Source organism: Homalodisca vitripennis, chromosome 8 (assembly GCF_021130785.1).
Source record: "Homalodisca vitripennis isolate AUS2020 chromosome 8, UT_GWSS_2.1, whole genome shotgun sequence".
NCBI classification, from domain to species: domain Eukaryota; kingdom Metazoa; phylum Arthropoda; class Insecta; order Hemiptera; family Cicadellidae; genus Homalodisca; species Homalodisca vitripennis.
The window spans coordinates 67,506,514-67,526,055 of record NC_060214.1 but is presented as its reverse complement, the minus strand read 5'-3'; the positions used below and the strand labels follow the sequence as shown (position 1 = coordinate 67,526,055).

Genomic DNA, 19,542 nt, shown 5'->3' with positions numbered 1-19,542 from the left:
GTCATTACAAGAATTAAACTATAGTACAATTCTTATTAATAGCTGATATATTATTATTATTATTAGTATTATTTACTCGTAACTTTACTGTTCCATTTAAAAAACGATACTCGAGGATTTGGAATATTATACCTATATTTCAGCGTATCCTTCGATTGTAAGCAAGCCTTAATAGCTGATTTGGCCATCTTTGGCCGTCTCCGTGTTTGTGAAGTATAATTTGCTCACTTTTAACTGGAAATTTAAAGTAATTTCCAAAACCGTGATTCAGCCAAGGAAAAGTGTCGCTTAAGTGTTTCCTGTGATAGTCTGGAATATATTCCTAATATTATATGACCCTATTTTACCTTATAATTTTCAGAATAAATGGTACCTAATGCGTCAACATATTTTGTTTGCTTTTGCGATAAAAATCACAATCACACAGTATCACAAATGAAATGTACACAGATACTAAAATAAAACTTTATTTCAAAACGAGAGAAAATTAGAAAGGTTTTAATAAGCTTTAAACAAGACACGAAAAATGAATTATTTTAATCTGTAAACAAACTGTCACAAAAACATATGTTCAAAATTAAATTCATAAAAATCATACAACAAATAATATCTTCGCTTGTTTCTTATGCACTCCAGCTTTAAATTTAGTTACAGCTTATAATTCGAGATTGGACCAAGAAATAATGCAATAGTACTAGTAAAATTTGGGATTAGTCCAAGAAACAATGCGACAATACTAGTACGGATAATAATGTACGAGACAATCCATACTACATCTATTTATATAAAAGAAAGTCGTGTTAGTTACACTATTTATAACTCAAGAACGGCTGAACCGATTTGGCTGAAAATTGGTAGGGAGGTAGCTAAGAACTGGGAGAAGGAATAGGATACTTTTTATACCGTTCCCGTGGTCAGGATTCCGCCCCACTGGTCTCTAAAAGTTAGGGAAATACCTGTAAGAAATGCATTGCAGCAAACATATGTTATTAAGTGAAAGAGCCTGTTCAAATTTAATCAGCTGTTCTTTGTAAAGGTATATAATGCGACAAAAGAAATATATGTTTACATCATTTAAAGTTGGTTCTCAGAACTCCGTGCGTACATATTCTCTCGATCGAGACAACAAAGCAAGCTCAATCATGACATCAGAGATATAACTAATTCGATCCAGAAGTGATACACGTGCAAAGCCTAAAATAAAAGCCATACGCAATTTCGCTTAACAACTGAAGCTCATATATTATCAATCATTATAATAATTATTAACATGACTGTAATAATAAGTACCTACAATATGCCTATTTTCGTTTCAAAATTACTTTTAGCGCCATCATTTATTACATCGTATGTGCACTAATGAATTCGACTGTTTGACTCCTGTCCACGCTGGGATAATATAGTTCAATTATATACAAAAATCGTAGAATATTGGAGAAAAATTCCAGTTATTTCACAGGTGCATATTGAGACTGTTTTAAAATTTAAATCTTAACAGATCATGCATGAGCTTGAAGTATCTTTCAGTGACTACCATTTATCTCAGAAGGGTAATAACGACTTTCAAAAGAAATATGCCTCCTACGTCCCAATTTTTCTGTAGGGAATCGCGTGTGAAGCCGTGGGTAACTGCTAGTTTTGAATAAAGAGAAAGCTTGATGGATGCAATACAGTTACTTCTAGGCAAACAATGTTTTTCCTACTACGCATAATATATGTTTCTGTATAATAAAAATTATTAGTATATAATTTTTCATTGTTTTAGAGTGACGACGATTCTCTAAGCTCGGCAGTGTTAAGCGAGACAGTACTGTATTGACGGCTTGGCTCTCTGTCAACGACCTGGGTGACGTGTCTGTACCGCGTGCGTGATGTAGCAGGATTTCCCACTTGCTCACAGTTACCTGGAAAATTGCGGAAGTTTGTCCTGTGGAGTTTTCCCGCATTACATGTAACTGTTGTGTCATAAACGTCCCGAGTTTTCCATTCACACTTTGTCAACATGACGTTGTCTTCTCTGCTGAAGCTGTTTTCTTTCTTGAACGTTTTTATCACCTATATTATTCTTTATTATTTATTAGTTTTATTCATTTCATTTACATGTTAACGCAACTAATGTAACCGATTTTCCTCATCCTGGTATACCAATGCCTTTAGTGTCCAAGTGTTGACAAATTAGTGTAGATATATGAACAATTTCCCTCCTTAATTTTTTACTTAACCACAACTATGTCATACACTCTTGGTGTTCATAATAGAAACAAAAATATCTTCAGTGTTTGAGTCGCCTTGGATTCTGTTTTGAAAAGGTCTTTTTTAAAGGCCTGTTATGAAATAAAAAACGTTTTTGGTTTTTTGAAATTCATCTTTCTTTTACAGCATCGGTATACTTACAGTAAATAAGTAAAACTTTTCCTGATTTTAAGAACCAAGAGAACAATGTAGGAAACACCACTGAGTTTATGTTACAAAGAACAAAAAATTAAAAATTACTGTATTTCTCTTTTTTCCTTTGCATCTTATTATGAACATAGCAATTTAATTTCAAGTTTTATGATTTATAAATTAGGATTACTCGGTTAAAGCTGTAACATTGAAGATTCCTGATTGTAGATAGTTGTAAGGAAGAACAGTCGAAGATTCACAAGCCATTTCTCCATTTGTCACGTGGCGTCATCCCGGCGATTAGCTTTTGTCTACATGTAAAATTTAGGAAATATCTAACACTCTTTGGTTAGTGTAATATTTGTCCAACATTTAAATGTCTGTTTGGTGTTGTAGGGTAGACAGCCGGCAGTCTGTATGGCAGTGCCGCCATGGTGAAGACGTTCCAGGCGTACTTGCCCCACTGCCACAGAACGTACTCGTGCATCCACTGCCGGGCTCACCTCGCTAACCACGACGAGCTCATATCCAAGGTGAGTGTCTTGTACTATAGTAGGATTGCCACAGAACGTACTCGTGCATCCACTGCCGGGCTCACCTCGCTAACCACGACGAGCCCATATCCAAGGTGAGTGTCTTGTACTATAGTAGGGTTGTCACAGAACGTACTCGTGCATCCACTGCCGAGCTCACCTCGCTAACCACGACGAGCTCATATCCAAGGTGAGTGTCTTGTGCTATAGTAGGATTGCCACAGAACGTACTCGTGCATCCACTGCCGAGCTCACCTCGCTAACCACGACGAGCTCATATCCAAGGTGAGTGTCTTGTACTATAGTAGGGTTGCCACAGAACGTACTCGTGCATCCACTGCCTCACCTCGCTAACCACGACGAGCTCATATCCAAGGTGAGTGTCTTGTACTATAGTAGGGTTGCCACAGAACGTACTCGTGCATCCACTGCCGGACTCACCTCGCTAAACCACGACGAGCTCATATCCAAGGTGAGTGTCTTGTACTATAGTAGGGTTGCCACAGAACGTACTCGTGCATCCACTGCCGGGCTCACCTCGCTAACCACGACGAGCTCATATCCAAGGTGAGTGTCTTGTACTATAGTAGGATTGCCACAGAACGTACTCGTGCATCCACTGCCGGGCTCACCTCGCTAACCACGACGAGCTCATATCCAAGGTGAGTGTCTTGTACTATAGTAGGGTTGCCACAGAACGTACTCGTGCATCCACTGCCGGGCTCACCTCGCTAACCACGACGAGCTCATATCCAAGGTGAGTGTCTTGTACTATAGTAGGGTTGCCACAGAACGTACTCGTGCATCCACTGCCGGGCTCACCTCGCTAACCACGACGAGCTCATATCCAAGGTGAGTGTCTTGTACTATAGTAGGGTTGCCACAGAACGTACTCGTGCATCCACTGCCGGGCTCACCTCGCTAACCACGACGAGCTCATATCCAAGGTGAGTGTCTTGTACTATAGTAGGGTTGCCACAGAACGTACTCGTGCATCCACTGCCGGGCTCACCTCGCTAACCACGACGAGCTCATATCCAAGGTGAGTGTCTTGTACTATAGTAGGGTTGCCACAGAACGTACTCGTGCATCCACTGCCGGGCTCACCTCGCTAACCACGACGAGCTCATATCCAAGGTGAGTGTCTTGTACTATAGTAGGGTTGCCACAGAACGTACTCGTGCATCCACTGCCGGGCTCACCTCGCTAACCACGACGAGCTCATATCCAAGGTGAGTGTCTTGTACTATAGTAGGATTGCCACAGAACGTACTCGTGCATCCACTGCCGGGCTCACCTCGCTAACCACGACGAGCTCATATCCAAGGTGAGTGTCTTGTACTATAGTAGGATTGCCACAGAACGTACTCGTGCATCCACTGCCGGGCTCACCTCGCTAACCACGACGAGCTCATATCCAAGGTGAGTGTCTTGTACTATAGTAGGGTTGTCACAGAACGTACTCGTGCATCCACTGCCGGGCTCACCTCGCTAACCACGACGAGCTCATATCCAAGGTGAGTGTCTTGTATTATAGTAGGGTTGTCACAGAACGTACTCGTGCATCCACTGCCGGGCTCACCTCGCTAACCACGACGAGCTCATATCCAAGGTGAGTGTCTTGTACTATAGTAGGATTGTCACAGAACGTACTCGTGCATCCACTGCCGGGCTCACCTCGCTAACCACGACGAGCTCATATCCAGGGTGAGTGTCTTGTACTTATAGTAGGATTGTCACAGAACGTACTCGTGCATCCACTGCCGGGCTCACCTCGCTAACCACGACGAGCTCATATCCAAGGTGAGTGTCTTGTACTATAGTAGGGTTGCCACAGAACGTACTCGTGCATCCACTGCCGGGCTCACCTCGCTAACCACGACGAGCTCATATCCAAGGTGAGTGTCTTGTACTATAGTAGGAGTGCCACAGAACATATCCGCACTTACATATTATGTACATATGGTCGCCATACTGAGACAATTATTTTTTTAAATTGTATATAATGCTATTAATATTAAGAAATAATGTGATTCTGAGCACGATTCCAATTTATAGTACGTAGACATACTTTGGTTCGGAGGTTGAGCCGAAGTTAACAGTAGGCCTACAGCCAAGACCTTTCGCAACTCCTTGTTTGTGCTTTATTTAGTAAGTTGTATTCAACATTAAAAGAGTATTTTTGTATCTTTACCTTCATAACAGCAGCAATCCTCCAGCATTCGTTGTACTTATCTGATCAAATTAGTATGCGAGAATTTCCGCCTCTTCATGCTTCATTTCCGGGACCGCTATACTGTACTACCGCTAGTATAACAGGTCTTCTTCCTTCATGGCCACATTAAACAGAACGAGGAAAAACTGAGGAAGCTTTAGTAGTATGGGCGCCTGGCATGTATATATTTTGTACGTTCGAATAGGTTTGATGATAATTTTGATTGTGTGATCATAGCTATGTGTAGAGCACAACCACAGCGGGAAACTGTAAATAGAATATTGTAGATGTATTGTCAGGTGATGGTGTCGGTTTTTGGTATAATTAAATTTTTTCAACCAAAGTCAGAGCCCTATAAGTTATACAAGGAGGTAAGCAACTAACAAATTTTAGCATCAATGTTTATTAAAATAACTTTTACTGTATAGTAACGTTTATAAATGTACAGATACAAAAGTTTTTAGTGTTACACAATAAATCTCGAAATTCAATATCGAGTTTATGGCCGTTTAGGTACAAATCAAAATTCAATCTCCCGTCACACATTTCTCAGCATTTCTTGACTAACGCTTGCAGTAGCATCCCTCATACCCTCAAACAGCAACACCATATGAAATATTTGTATATTAATCCCATAGTAGGCAGCAAGCAGAGCTTTTCTGTCGACCAGAGAAGACAGGCCGCCTTTAGAACGAAAATTCCAGAACTGACTTTTTTCAAACTTGTTCGACGTTGGATCCAAACTTTAGACGCTCGTCCGGAACAATTCCGAGGAATATGCCCTCGACAACATGCGTCACTTCTTGGTTTCCAACAGTACGCGAAGTAGGTTTAAATAGGTTGTCATAAATACGTCACTAGTAGTGCTAAAGTTAAAGTTCGTCTTTAAGAGCGCTCACGTGATCTGAGCTTGACTTTGGGTTCTATCTCGAGGGATGTTTTTCTTTTTTACGCCAGAAGCGCGGAGTTGCGCCGAAGGCCGAAGGCGTCACCAAAGTCCGCACTGATGGCCAGGGGCATTTCCGATCATTACTCTCCCGCCCCTAGATCACGTGCCAGATCGACCAACGTGGTCTGATGTGTTGACCTACTTATATAGCATAATAACAAGTAGTAGATAGGGACAGAGTGGGTTCCGTGTAATACCGACACGTTATTTAACAAGAGTGACCCGAAGCCGGAGCCTGGATCAGCTGCTGCTGTCTGTGGGTCAGCCAGAGGGCGACAGGCGGCATTGTCTGTGCAATTAGAGTCCATTGTCCTCCATCTCCCCTGGCCACCAATGTTCTACCTGCGGGGTGTGCCCACGTCAGCCACTAATTGATTTGTCGTCCAAACAACGTGAAATAAAAATTATCTACAACATTTCTAGCTCGGGACAGAAAGGCAGACAGAAATGAAATGTTTCCAGTCCTTTGCTAACACTCAGCAATAAGGATCCCGATCTCTTGATCTGTCCTAAAATAGGTAATATTATATGTTGTCGAAATCTGCTTTAATTATATTAATGATTTAAGATCTACCATGATCTGGCCATGAAAACATTGTGGACATGTAAATACAGCTTTAGTTCTCTGACCGAATGATGTCAAGAGCGATCATGTGTTCTTCTCCTAAACATTACGTGTAAAGGCAAAACTTCTTTATTTATCCATCAGAATAAATGATTGAATTGAAAGCTCGTTTGCGGGATTTGTCCATAAAATATTAAGTGATGATCTAATTCTGTAACTGATTAAAATTTGGACAACTAACGCACTTAAGAATCAATCTGAATTGTAAAGACTGATGGAAACACCATACACAGCATACTTCTACTTAATCAAATAAGGAGACCTCTAAAAAAGCCGCTTCTTCATTTCATAGACCGATACATTTATATTGTTTCATGTTATTTCATATTGAGAAAAGAAGCTTATATTTAGTTTGCATAAACGTTTTTAAACCGAATATGCTCGAATATATCGCAAGTTAAGGTGGTGCAATTGATTATTGGTGTGGGAAATATTTTGTTGTCTTAAATTCATATTTTTTTTAGATTACTTCCCTGAAAACAGAAATAAAGAAAAATTTTACCTAATATATTTTTTTTAATGTACCGATTGGGGTTACGTTGAGAATTAGACAAGTAAACATTTTTGTTCGAATACGAATGGCCGCCATCTTGAAACTTTTTATTTCTCAAGGCTGAATAACTCATCCAAGCTATTTGCTAGCATTGCCTTTGTAACTAATAAACGGTTATCGTGTTCACTATCTCGCGTTATATTGGATTAGCCGATACATACACACTTATATACAAATTTTCGTTTTATGGTAGTTATGGTTTCTGAAGGTCATGATCGGAGAAAGTGCAAAAAATCTTCCCTCATGAAGGTGATTCCAATAGACAGATTTGTATGAAATCAGGTCACACCTAGAAGCTACAACTCATGTGCTTGCTGTAAACATGTTAGGTTTTTATCTTCAGCAGGACCTGATTACAAAATTGCTTAAATAAAGTACTTTAAATTACTTTATTTTAATACTAAAAATATATTTCTATACATTCTACTTATTGGAATCAAATACTCAACATTAACTATTAAATTTTATGTGTGTCTGATGATGTGTTCCTTGAACACGAAAGGCATCAGAAAAATAAAATTTACTAATTATTGGGAGTGTTTTTTACAAATTAAATATATTTCTATATTCCAGGAAATTGTCTCAAAAAGCCATGAATTTGACATAAAAAATATTTTCAAAACCTAGAATCAATTACACCATCTTAACCCCAAATTTCACCACTCAACATTAACTTCAACAATTGTCGCGCAACAGTTGGAACAACACAGACCGAGTAATGTAAGTAGGAGGATTCTATTCTAATAATATTGGATAAATCCAAACAACTGGATGAGAAAGCAATAAAACGTTGAAAGAAGGAAAACAACCCATCCAATCTGGGTTGAGGCCATAACAGAGCCCCAGGCCCCTGTTTGTGTTTACCGGGTCTGGCGTATCGCTGGGACGGTTTACGGTCCCGCAAGTTTGCTTGTCTGATCAGCTGTAAACCCTGCTATCAATGGCTGATAAAGGGTTATGGCTGATAACAGGGCTGGCTGGCGGAAATAACATCCCTGCCGGAAGTGTGGCTCGGTCGCGCCTTCGTGCATCTCCACTTCCGTTCCTACCCCTTCCTTGTTGTTACCGTTAGCTCTTTCTGTGACTTGATAACAAATTATTATCACTTGAATTAAAAAGACGCTCTGTGAATCAATGTAATCGTTTAATTCATTTTTACGGAATAGCTTATGTATAAATAATATTAAGCAATAGAATTAAAGATTGGGTTTATTAGGTTTGATTAAATATTTTATATCATATACATAATTATCACTAGTACGTGACATTAAATTTTAAAAACACTTTGTCGTTACTTTTTCTGAGATTACGACATTCAATTTGTGACAAACGGTAAAACTTCAAAATGGTAGAACAAAAATCAAGCTGCATACCATTGTAAAGGTTATATACTTACAATTATTATTATTATTACTCTGTCATTATTTACATATGCTTAAACAGAAGTAGGGTTTCAAAACAAATTTAAGGTAGTAAAAATAAAGCTTATACAATTTTATTTTCTTAACTAAAGAAATTTGTTTCACTTTTTAGAGGAGAGCGACCTTTTGACGACAGTCCATTCGCAACACGTAATATTTTATTCCTCCCAAATGCATTAAAATTCGAATTCCACTTTTTTTATTCAACAAAAATCGTAATGTCTTATGGCGTATTAATATTCAATGCGTAAAATCTTTTAATAAGCACCAGATACTTAACTGTCAGTGCTTTCCGATGATTATTTTGAAACATCATTGTGGTATTTATCACAATACATTTTTAAAATATGTACAAAGTTAATATATTTTCTTCTATTTTAATTGTAATAGACAAAAGCAGTGATGATCAGAAGTATACGACGAAATCAAAAGAATCGAACATTTGTGGGTTAATAAAATAATAAAGTTACTTGAACAAATATAACTCTAAAATCATAACTATAGTCAATAGTCAATTATTTATTGCGGAGACAAAATACATTTGTGCAGCGAACGTCAAATAGTTCTAATATTTTGGCAATACATACCATATCGAGCTTCCATTCAACATTCCTTCATCGCCAATATTTCCCACTTCGTTCGGGAATCAGTCTTGTTATTGTGTGGTCTCCCAGGCATACGACAGAATCTCGTTTACATTATAGAGTATTTGACTCTAAACAGCGATTCAAACGAGTTTTGAAAGCCTTGAGCGTAGAAATATTTCTTAATTTATTGGACAATATATTAATAAAAATAAACCAACGCCCTGTGCCTTTTAGTCGAGTAGTTACTTGTAAAATTTATTTCAAAATTTGAAACTGGGATAAAGCGATTTAGTGAGTTTTATGATACCTCGGTTATGACTGTATACGTCAAAAAAGTTGTATCAAGCGCTGTCTACATTAAAATTTGATTTAAATTTTGCATTTAATATATTGATATATTATTTATGTGCACATTTTAAAAAGGAACTGTTTATTTGTTATGAATTTCAAGATAGTTTGGCAAATATTCTTTGTAAGGCAACATTCTCTATTTAGTAAAAGAATTCTCGCTGTTTTACCAACTCAAATTCAAATGAATTCATATGCGAACGTTGGTAACTCGCCCATACAAATGTATCAGACAATACGGGAGTAGAATATCCATCTAAAATGCTGACGCGTGTGGATCTAAATGCATAATGACTACGGCATCAGCAAGATTGCATCAGCAGATCCGAGAACACACGCAGTTAACACCTCTCGCACCGTGAGAAAGCGACTCAGCATTTCCAGTTGTCGTGAAATATGGTGTCAGCATCGCCGGAATCAGCAATCGCGATAAATAATGTGTTTAGAATGTAATTGGAAGAGCTACTAACAGTAATTCCGGGTAAGATCGATTTCTTGTTATAAAGTTGTCGTGTTTATTTGACCAAGAAACGGTGTCAACGGACTTGAGCTGAATAATCGTATTGCTGTGACACTGTTTATAAGAACAGCAAATAAACTGTTGGCCGCACGGCAAGTGGACAACAATGACCTCTTTCTAGCCATTGTTATGCCAATGCTGCCAACATCGCCCACTGTACGCACTTCTCGACCAAAACAAATCAACCTGAACTCCTTCAGATGATTTGCTACTCAAAACAAATCATTTTAAACCTCGTATTAGTTACGTTTTTGCGATCTAAGTATGTCCAGAGATAATTTGGAAAACTTCCTAACAGCGTCGAATCGTTTCTGTGGTTGAATTTCGCAAAATCGCACCGTTTTGTGCGGAATCCTGGTGGCCTCCATTCTTTGCCCAACAACGACATCAAGTCTAACGACAGTCTTCCTTCCTTTATCCAAGAGATTAATGGCTCAACAAATTTCAGCCTGGGTCTTTATCTCGCTCGCCCGTGTATCGCAGAAAGACGACGTTTACTGCTTTTGTGGCACTGACAAGATTAATTCACCACGGCAACAAAACAAGTGAAGGCTACAACATTGATATAAATTATATTCGTAAATAAAATCGCTGGTAAATAACATTAACGGCTTGGAAGTGTAAGAAGATACCTTAAAAACGAATAGCTGGAACACATTTAAAATTCAAAATAGACATAACTCTTGTTTTTCAAAACAATAATAAACCACAACTAAACCATACTCAAAGAACTTGCTTGCAGAAAATTTATGGTTTGTTAGTCAAAGTGAAAATATAACCTCCTAATATGTATCAGGAGAATAAAAGTTTAGTACCTTCACGATTTTATCTAGTTTGTCTTGTTTATAACTAACGCTATATATAATCTGCTAATATTTTCTGCTCGCCTGATACTTTTTACAACCAGTACCCATTTTATAGGAATGGGCTGCTGAACATTAATTATATTCCAGTGTTTTATGAAATGTTTTTACTTTGAATCACTAATTCAGTACCATTCAGCAGCAATAATATCATGAAAGTCCTCATAGGAGCAATAAAATATTATTAATTTATTATCATTCGATATACATGTACTCAATATCTTAGTTAAGATCAATTTTTGTACAAAGTATTTACTTGTTTCAACGTTTAAATGGTGATTAAATGGAATTAATAATTTGGAAACCTTTTGAGATACAAAAAAATTGCGTATTGGAAAATGTTACCAAATCTTACAAGCATTCCAAGAAAACTTTTCTCTAAGGTTTATAAATAAGAGTTGTGCTTTGTTTCAACGGCCGCCATATTGAAACGAAATGGTGTACCAAGTTGGCCAACGAACTAAGCCGAGACATTTATAAGATGAAATTTTGTACCAAGTTTCAACTTGTTTAGGCGTTTTTGGTACAGTTATCGTTTCCACATAATTTTGACATTTTGTACGGGAGTGAGTTTGGGCTCTAGTGGGTCACGTTAGGTGAAGTTGTGCAGACATTTTCCTATAGTGTTACCACGAGGGCGATTGCAATTAGCTGATTTTGTATACGAAATCTACCTAAAATGTAAGATGTCAAAACAAGTTATGTGTACTCGTACACTAGAGTTCACTGTAGTACATAATTTTTGTAATTAGATTACTACCATATTATTTTGTATACGAAATCTACCTAAAATGTAAGATGTCAAAACAAGTTATGTGTACTCGTACACTAGAGTTCACTGTAGTACATAATTTTTGTAATTAGGTTACTACCATATTATTTTGTATACGAAATCTACCTAAAATGTAAGATGTCAAAACAAGTTATGTGTACTCGTACACTAGAGTTCACTGTAGTACATAATGTTTGTAATTAGGTTACTACCATATTATTTTGTATACGAAATCTACCTAAAATGTAAGATGTCAAAACAAGTTATGTGTACTCGTACACTAGAGTTCACTGTAGTACATAATTTTTGTAATTAGATTACTACCATATTATTTTGTATACGAAATCTACCTAAAATGTAAGATGTCAAAACAAGTTATGTGTACTCGTACACTAGAGTTCACTGTAGTACATAATTTTTGTAATTAGATTACTACCATATTATTTTGTATACGAAATCTACCTAAAATGTAAGATGTCAAAACAAGTTATGTGTACTCGTACACTAGAGTTCACTGTAGTACATAATTTTTGTAATTAGATTACTACCATATTATTTTGTATACGAAATCTACCTAAAATGTAAGATGTCAAAACAAGTTATGTGTACTCGTACACTAGAGTTCACTGTAGTACATAATTTTTGTAATTAGGTTACTACCATATTATTTTGTATACGAAATCTACCTAAAATGTAAGATGTCAAAACAAGTTATGTGTACTCGTACACTAGAGTTCACTGTAGTACATAATTTTTGTAATTAGGTTACTACCATATTATTTTGTATACGAAATCTACCTAAAATGTAAGATGTCAAAACAAGTTATGTGTACTCGTACACTAGAGTTCACTGTAGTACATAATTTTTGTAATTAGATTACCACCATATTATTTTGTATACGAAATCTACCTAAAATGTAAGATGTCAAAACAAGTTATGTGTACTCGTACACTAGAGTTCACTGTAGTACATAATTTTTGTAATTAGATTACTACCATATTATTTTGTATACGAAATCTACCTAAAATGTAAGATGTCAAAACAAGTTATGTGTACTCGTACACTAGAGTTCACTGTAGTACATAATTTTTGTAATTAGATTACCACCATATTATTTTGTATACGAAATCTACCTAAAATGTAAGATGTCAAAACAAGTTATGTGTACTAGTACACTAGAGTTCATTGTAGTACATAATTTTTGTAATTAGGTTACTACCATATTATTTTGTATACGAAATCTACCTAAAATGTAAGATGTCAAAACAAGTTATGTGTACTCGTACACTAGAGTTCACTGTAGTACATAATTTTTGTAATTAGATTACTACCATATTATTTTGTATACGAAATCTACCTAAAATGTAAGATGTCAAAACAAGTTATGTGTACTCGTACACTAGAGTTCACTGTAGTACATAATTTTTGTAATTAGGTTACCACCATATTATTTTGTATACGAAATCTACCTAAAATGTAAGATGTCAAAACAAGTTATGTGTACTCGTACACTAGAGTTCACTGTAGTACATAATTTTTGTAATTAGATTACTACCATATTATTTTGTATACGAAATCTACCTAAAATGTAAGATGTCAAAAACAAGTTATGTGTACTCGTACACTAGAGTTCACTGTAGTACATAATTTTTGTAATTAGATTACCACCATATTATTTTGGTACATGCTAGCTTGGACATCTATTTTTAAATACAACAACAACGTTATTTCCCACTGCTTAATTTCTTTTGGAAAAATAACAAGTAGAACTTGGAAATCCGCTCCAAACTTGCCTCCAAATTTTTAACCTTCACTAATTATACGATACCGAAGACAGAAAAAAATAATAGAGGAAAAGCCGGGAGGCCTGTTAGGCGAGCACTGATTTTCCTAACGATTGTTTGAAATAATAGTTATATAAATAATAGATTGCTATAATTAATAAAACACATTATAATCTACAATATTTTTTGCGAAAGAGTCTTTCTGCTATAACGACTTTCCTGAAGGCTATAGGATTCTGAGAAACAGTCTCCAAGAGCAATATGTCCGATTATAAGAAACATCTTCTACAACATTACTGTTTTTAGAAAGTTCGTAACTGATATATAGATTTATAATAGCAAAACATTGTCTTTCGACTATAATGACTTTCCTGGAAGCTACGAGATTCTGAGGACCAGTCTCGAAGAACAATATGTTCAATTACAAGAAACATCTTCTACAACATTACACAGTTTAGAACTCTCCTAACCGAGACATACATTTCAGTTGGACCAAACAATACATGTCTGTACAATTCCATTGAAATCGGTTCAATGGTTTCGTTGATTAGCGTAAACGAACATCGTGTAACGAGATTTTGATATACAGTATAAAGATTATCATATAGATAAAGACTGGATTATACGAAATTATTTATGACCTCTCTAAAGGGCAGCTTATGAGCATATAAGCCCTTGTAACCGTACTGGCGACCATCCTGATTCTAACCCCATCATAACAGTATTGGTCCTTAAACCCTTTTATGACCACATTTTTGACGTTAAGCTGTTGATATGTTTAATTTTCTAGATGTAATTAATACGTAACAAAACTCATTATAGTTATTTTTAATGCATGTTATTGTTTCATATGTAAAAATATAAAACTTTTTTGTGTTTTGTCATTTCAATATACAAAAATACATACAAATTGATTGAGGTTTAACATTGTCCATATAGGAGAAAACTCAAGGTCTTGTTCCATAGAAGAAAGGAATTTTCTCCTGTAGTTGTCCTTTAAATGGAATAAACACGTCCTAGCCAACTTATGGATATGTTTAGATAGCACTTGTCCGACTTGAAGGTGAAGTGTTTAATAACTTTAGTGGAGTGCTTTTGTTCAAACAAATCTTGATGTTTGCCTTGAATAAGAGACCAAGGAAACTACTTGAGATATTTATCGATTTCTATGATATCATCACAAAAACTATATTAAATCACATTTCAAGTACTTGCACGAGCCTATGTAACGGTTTATATGTTTACTCTTTAAAATCTTCATCGTTTGAAAATATTTAATGTAACGCTGTACGATTTCATTACTCTAAATTCTCAAGGTTTTTCATATTTGTTTTGTTGCGCTTTGAAATAAACTTATATGGCATTAAATTAAATCAAAACAGATTTCATAAGGTCGGGAGCTTCCCAAAAACAACAAAATAGCCGCCAGACATAACACAATATATATTTCGTTATAATAGAATAACAATTCAATATAACTATTCTCCAAATAATATGTAATAGGTTACGTTAAAAGGTAAATTGAGGAACTGTTATTCTAAATAGTTACCTGTGTGGTTTTATGTAATGAGTACAGCATGCAGATTAATTATTGTAAATTATTATGATGTACCATACAGTTTAAAATACTAATATTATTGTATTATACATTGGTGTTATAACAAAAGCGTAAATATATTCATGCCTTGTTTTTGTTTTCTTTTTTCATTGCAGTTAATTTTGCTCATTTCTTGTTTGTTACTGTTTGAAGTCTTGTATAGGTCTATTATTAGCTGAGCGTTAGCGAAGCCTATCACTAGAGGGGCTGGGAAAATTTCATTTCTGTCCACACGATATCTCGAGAACGGAAAAACCCGTAGACTTTAAATTTGGAATGAAGCTTAGTTCCTACACATCCAACACTGAGTTCGATAATGATGCATGACACTCCATGGGATTTGGCTGTGCGTTAGCGAACGTTTTATCATTGGCGTAATAGATAATTACATGAAAATGAGAAAATCACAGGATAAATAACTTTGGCAACAAACTGATTACGATCACGTGACATTATAACGCGTGACACTGCAGGACATTTGCGTAGATCCTTAGCGAAGCCTGTTACGCGACACGTGGTGTTCTACGCTGTAGTCACAGTAATGCTTAATCGTTCTGGTTATGATCAAATTTAGTTATACCTCCTTGATAGTATTTAATTAGTAGAGTTTATATATATATATATATATATATATATATATATATATATATATATATATATTGATCTTAAACATAGTAAATAAAAAGATATTATTAAACGATTTCTATATTCGGTTTAACCCGTCTTCAGGAAATTAAACAAAATTGTAGAAATAGGGCTATGAGCACATTAAAAACATAAAACTAAATCATCAATACAGAAAATCAAAGCAAATAATTAAAGAGGTAGAATTTGTAACATATGACTTGATTATATAAATTCACTTTGTTGACCAAGTCATTTGAAATTTAATCCACTTGGAAATTTTGATTATTGGTGGCGAGCTGGTGGGCTTGTTCCGTAGTTCTTAGGTTGTTTGTACTTAAATTTTGTAACATTTTTCTTATCGGTTTCACTGAATATACTTCTTCTAAATTTAAATTATGCATCAAGCCATGTGCCACTATAGGTGGCTCTGTCTTTTTATGTTTATTATGTTTTATGTGCATACCTGTGCCCTGTCATCTTTGTTGTCGGAGAATGTATTGTTGAGCCAATGTAATCTCTAGGCCATAACTTGCATTGAACATTGAATTTGGTAAATAATATATATATATATATATATAATTATATATATATAAAATGTTATATTATGGGTGGCGTAGATGGGTGACCCTTTTTATTTCTGTCCGCAAAATAATGCTGAACTTTCACTCATTTTTGTGAGTAGGCTTTTACGAGATATCTTAAACATGATATGCTAACTTATTTAAGTTTTTTCTATATTTTTAATAGTTATGAAAAATTCAACATTTTAAAATAAAAAGTTCAATAATGTAAAAACTATACAATTCTCAAAGGTATCGAAATCATCCTTTTCAGCTATACATTAAAATGAAACATCTTAAAGAATTATGCAACTAAAAATAAGGGAGACAGAACTTTAACATTGTTCTTACGGGACAAAGCTCGATGTCGTTTCATTGCAATGCAGCTCTTAACATGCTAATGCTTTGTTCATTACAATGTTGTTGGCGGGGAATACATTTTTACAATGACCTCCACCCCGCCTCCACCCAGCGATAAATTATTTGGGTACATCTGCAAGACAATTTATCCTTCTGTGAGCCGAAACTTTTTACTCATTATCCCTGCAAAAATACAGCTTCAGATATAGAGAATGAACATGAGTTACAGTAATACTAAACGCAAATCTGAAAAGAAAATACGTACTATTATAGTGTGTAAATTTTAACTGTGCCTAAATTTAAATGTTATAAACTCGGGGTTTTTCCTGGTATTAGTGTTTGGAATTTCGAAAAATTTATATTTTTTAATATGTTGGCCAACTTCTCATTTTCTTTTGGAATTGTTTGTTTTTTTTTATTTTTTGTTTGTTTATTCTTTATAACCTTGGTTAAGTTTTATAACCAAAATTGAAAATCCTCTTTTCCCATGCATGAATTTTCTGTCCATTTTTCTGCTTATGGAGATTTTTCTTATACAAAACCGGCCGATTTTCCTCGCTCTCTTGGTGACACTTACCGAAAATTTCTGCACAACTTCACCTAACGTGACCCCTAGAACCTAAAATCACTCCCGTGCAAAATTTTATATATCTATGATATATAATGCGACATGTGTAAACGATAACTTGTCCAAAAAGAGCCCAGAAAGTTAAAAGTTGGTACAAAAATGTATCTCATAAATGCCTCGCCTTAGTTCTTTCGCCAGCTTGGTACCCTATTTCGTTTTTCAATATGGCGACCGTTTAAACTTTTCAAAACTCCGTTATTTATAAACGTAGAGAAAAGACGTGTTCTGGAATGCTAAGATTTACTAAACCTTTTATAATGTACTGTTTATTTATAAACATATACCCAAATATGCTTGCTTTAATCGTTATTTTATAGAAAACCCGCAAAAAACAGTGTAACAACAGCTGTTTGAACTTCACACATAGTCTGAGTGGTACTATTCGATAACAAAACAGTCGTTAATAACCGTTATCACGCCTTATCTATATGTTGAACTTCTTGTTATAATGTGTTGTAATAACTCGCATGATATTATAATTACGCGATTAACGATAGTGGTATGCTGTTATAACACATAAAACCATCATTGTAACGTAGTTTACTAAATTAATTTACTGTTACGTTTTATTGTTAAAGAATTGTAGGTATATTTAGCATACAATAAGTTTAGGTATTTGTATATGAAGATTGTTTACCTTGGCAAAGAAAACGCTCTGATTTGCATACTATTTATGTGTGTTCATTTAATATGGAAATGTCTAGACTTACATTTTGGATTCTCAAGTTAATAAGGTGATTATATTTTTATTTTTTCGGTATATGGGTTAATATAATTATGGTGTCATATATATGGTAATGAAAGGATAACAAGATTGGACAATTACCAGAATAATACGTTTCTATCCCTGAAGAAGAGAGCAGATTTCAATATTCGAAACGTCGTTTTTATTCCTGTTACAGTTAACGATGAAAAATAGGCACACCTGCAATTGGCAGTCATATCGTAAACTTAACAAGATCGTGTTATAACGAAGCTCTTTACAAATCAGAATCAATAAATATCTGTTAGTTCTCTTGACAATGAACTTCGTCCATCAGCTTTAATTCATAATTTAATTCAAACCAATATGATTAGTATATTGAAATATTTTTCGGTTCTTTAAACAGGATGAGGCAAAACTATGAAATGCCTCATTTTGTAGTACAGGAATTTGTACAACAAATTTGAAAATTCTCTCCTTTAGCTTACATTATTATGAATGAAACTTCGATAAAAATTATACAGGATGTAAAACATTCTTTGAATAAATTATACAGGATGTACAACATTCTTTGATTAAATTATACAGAATGCATTGGCCATACTTTGGAAAATAAAGCATGTGGCATTCATAATATGATATGATATGATACATGACCTCAAATTGGGAATTGAGAATGGATGTGCCATACCATTAAAATCAACTTCAAAAATAGTTTATACTAAAGGGACTTTGGACATTTAGTTTTGTGGGGTGAGGAGACGATTTTTGGATATGGTATCAACTTTTATATATGGTATCTTTTTTCGTTATTTTTCAATTGACAATGTATCACTAATTTTAGTTTCATCACTAAAAGGCAATGGGGTTTATATTCTGACATGGGACATTTAAGTGTTGAATTTATTTTCTAAGATGGCAATTTTCAAATACAGTGCGTAGTTTATTACTGTCCATGTGATCTAACGTGGGTACGTTATACCAATGACAACAATAACCGTTTGTATAATTAATCTTTAATTAAAAGATTAAAACATCTGATTATGTTAAGCATTGTTATTTATCTATTGTTCATTGATAAAATACGTCTTTTAGTTATGGTAAAATACAGAACAATATTGGCTATGAAGAATTCCTTTATGGCCCAAAGGGGCCGTGAAATAGAGAATGACATTTAATTTTAATTTCTGAATGGTATCAATGCAAATACAATAATACTATTTGACGACTTTATCAAGGAATTTTCAGCAAGCAAGAAATGTCATTGTATAATGAAAAGTTAAATTGTTTACTTTTTACTACTCACAAATAATTTTCTCGTAGTTTGGTCATTAAAAAACTATTTTCTTTTCAAGCGCTTCAAATTTCTATAAAAGTATGTTTCATACGAATTACGACTTTATCATTTTTGTCACAGTTCGATAGATCAATACTCGCAGAACACTAACTGGTCAGGGAAAGGGGACTGCAAATCTTTTGGTGTCTTGGGGTTCAAAAAAGTAGAATCCGCC

The 19,542-nt window shown here is 35.0% G+C and overlaps 1 protein-coding gene across 5 annotated transcripts in view; it reads left to right on the top strand.

Moving 5' to 3' along the window:
* LOC124367668 (protein yippee-like 2) overlaps nt 1-19,542 on the top strand; it is a 231,823-nt gene that overhangs the window by 180,806 nt on the left and 31,475 nt on the right. For all 5 annotated transcript variants that reach the window (XM_046824675.1, XM_046824677.1, XM_046824680.1 and 2 more), the window contains one exon: nt 2,782-2,918. In XM_046824675.1, coding sequence (XP_046680631.1) covers nt 2,817-2,918 — 102 coding nt within the window. In that variant the 5' untranslated portion in view covers nt 2,782-2,816. The remainder of the gene's footprint in view (nt 1-2,781; nt 2,919-19,542) is intronic.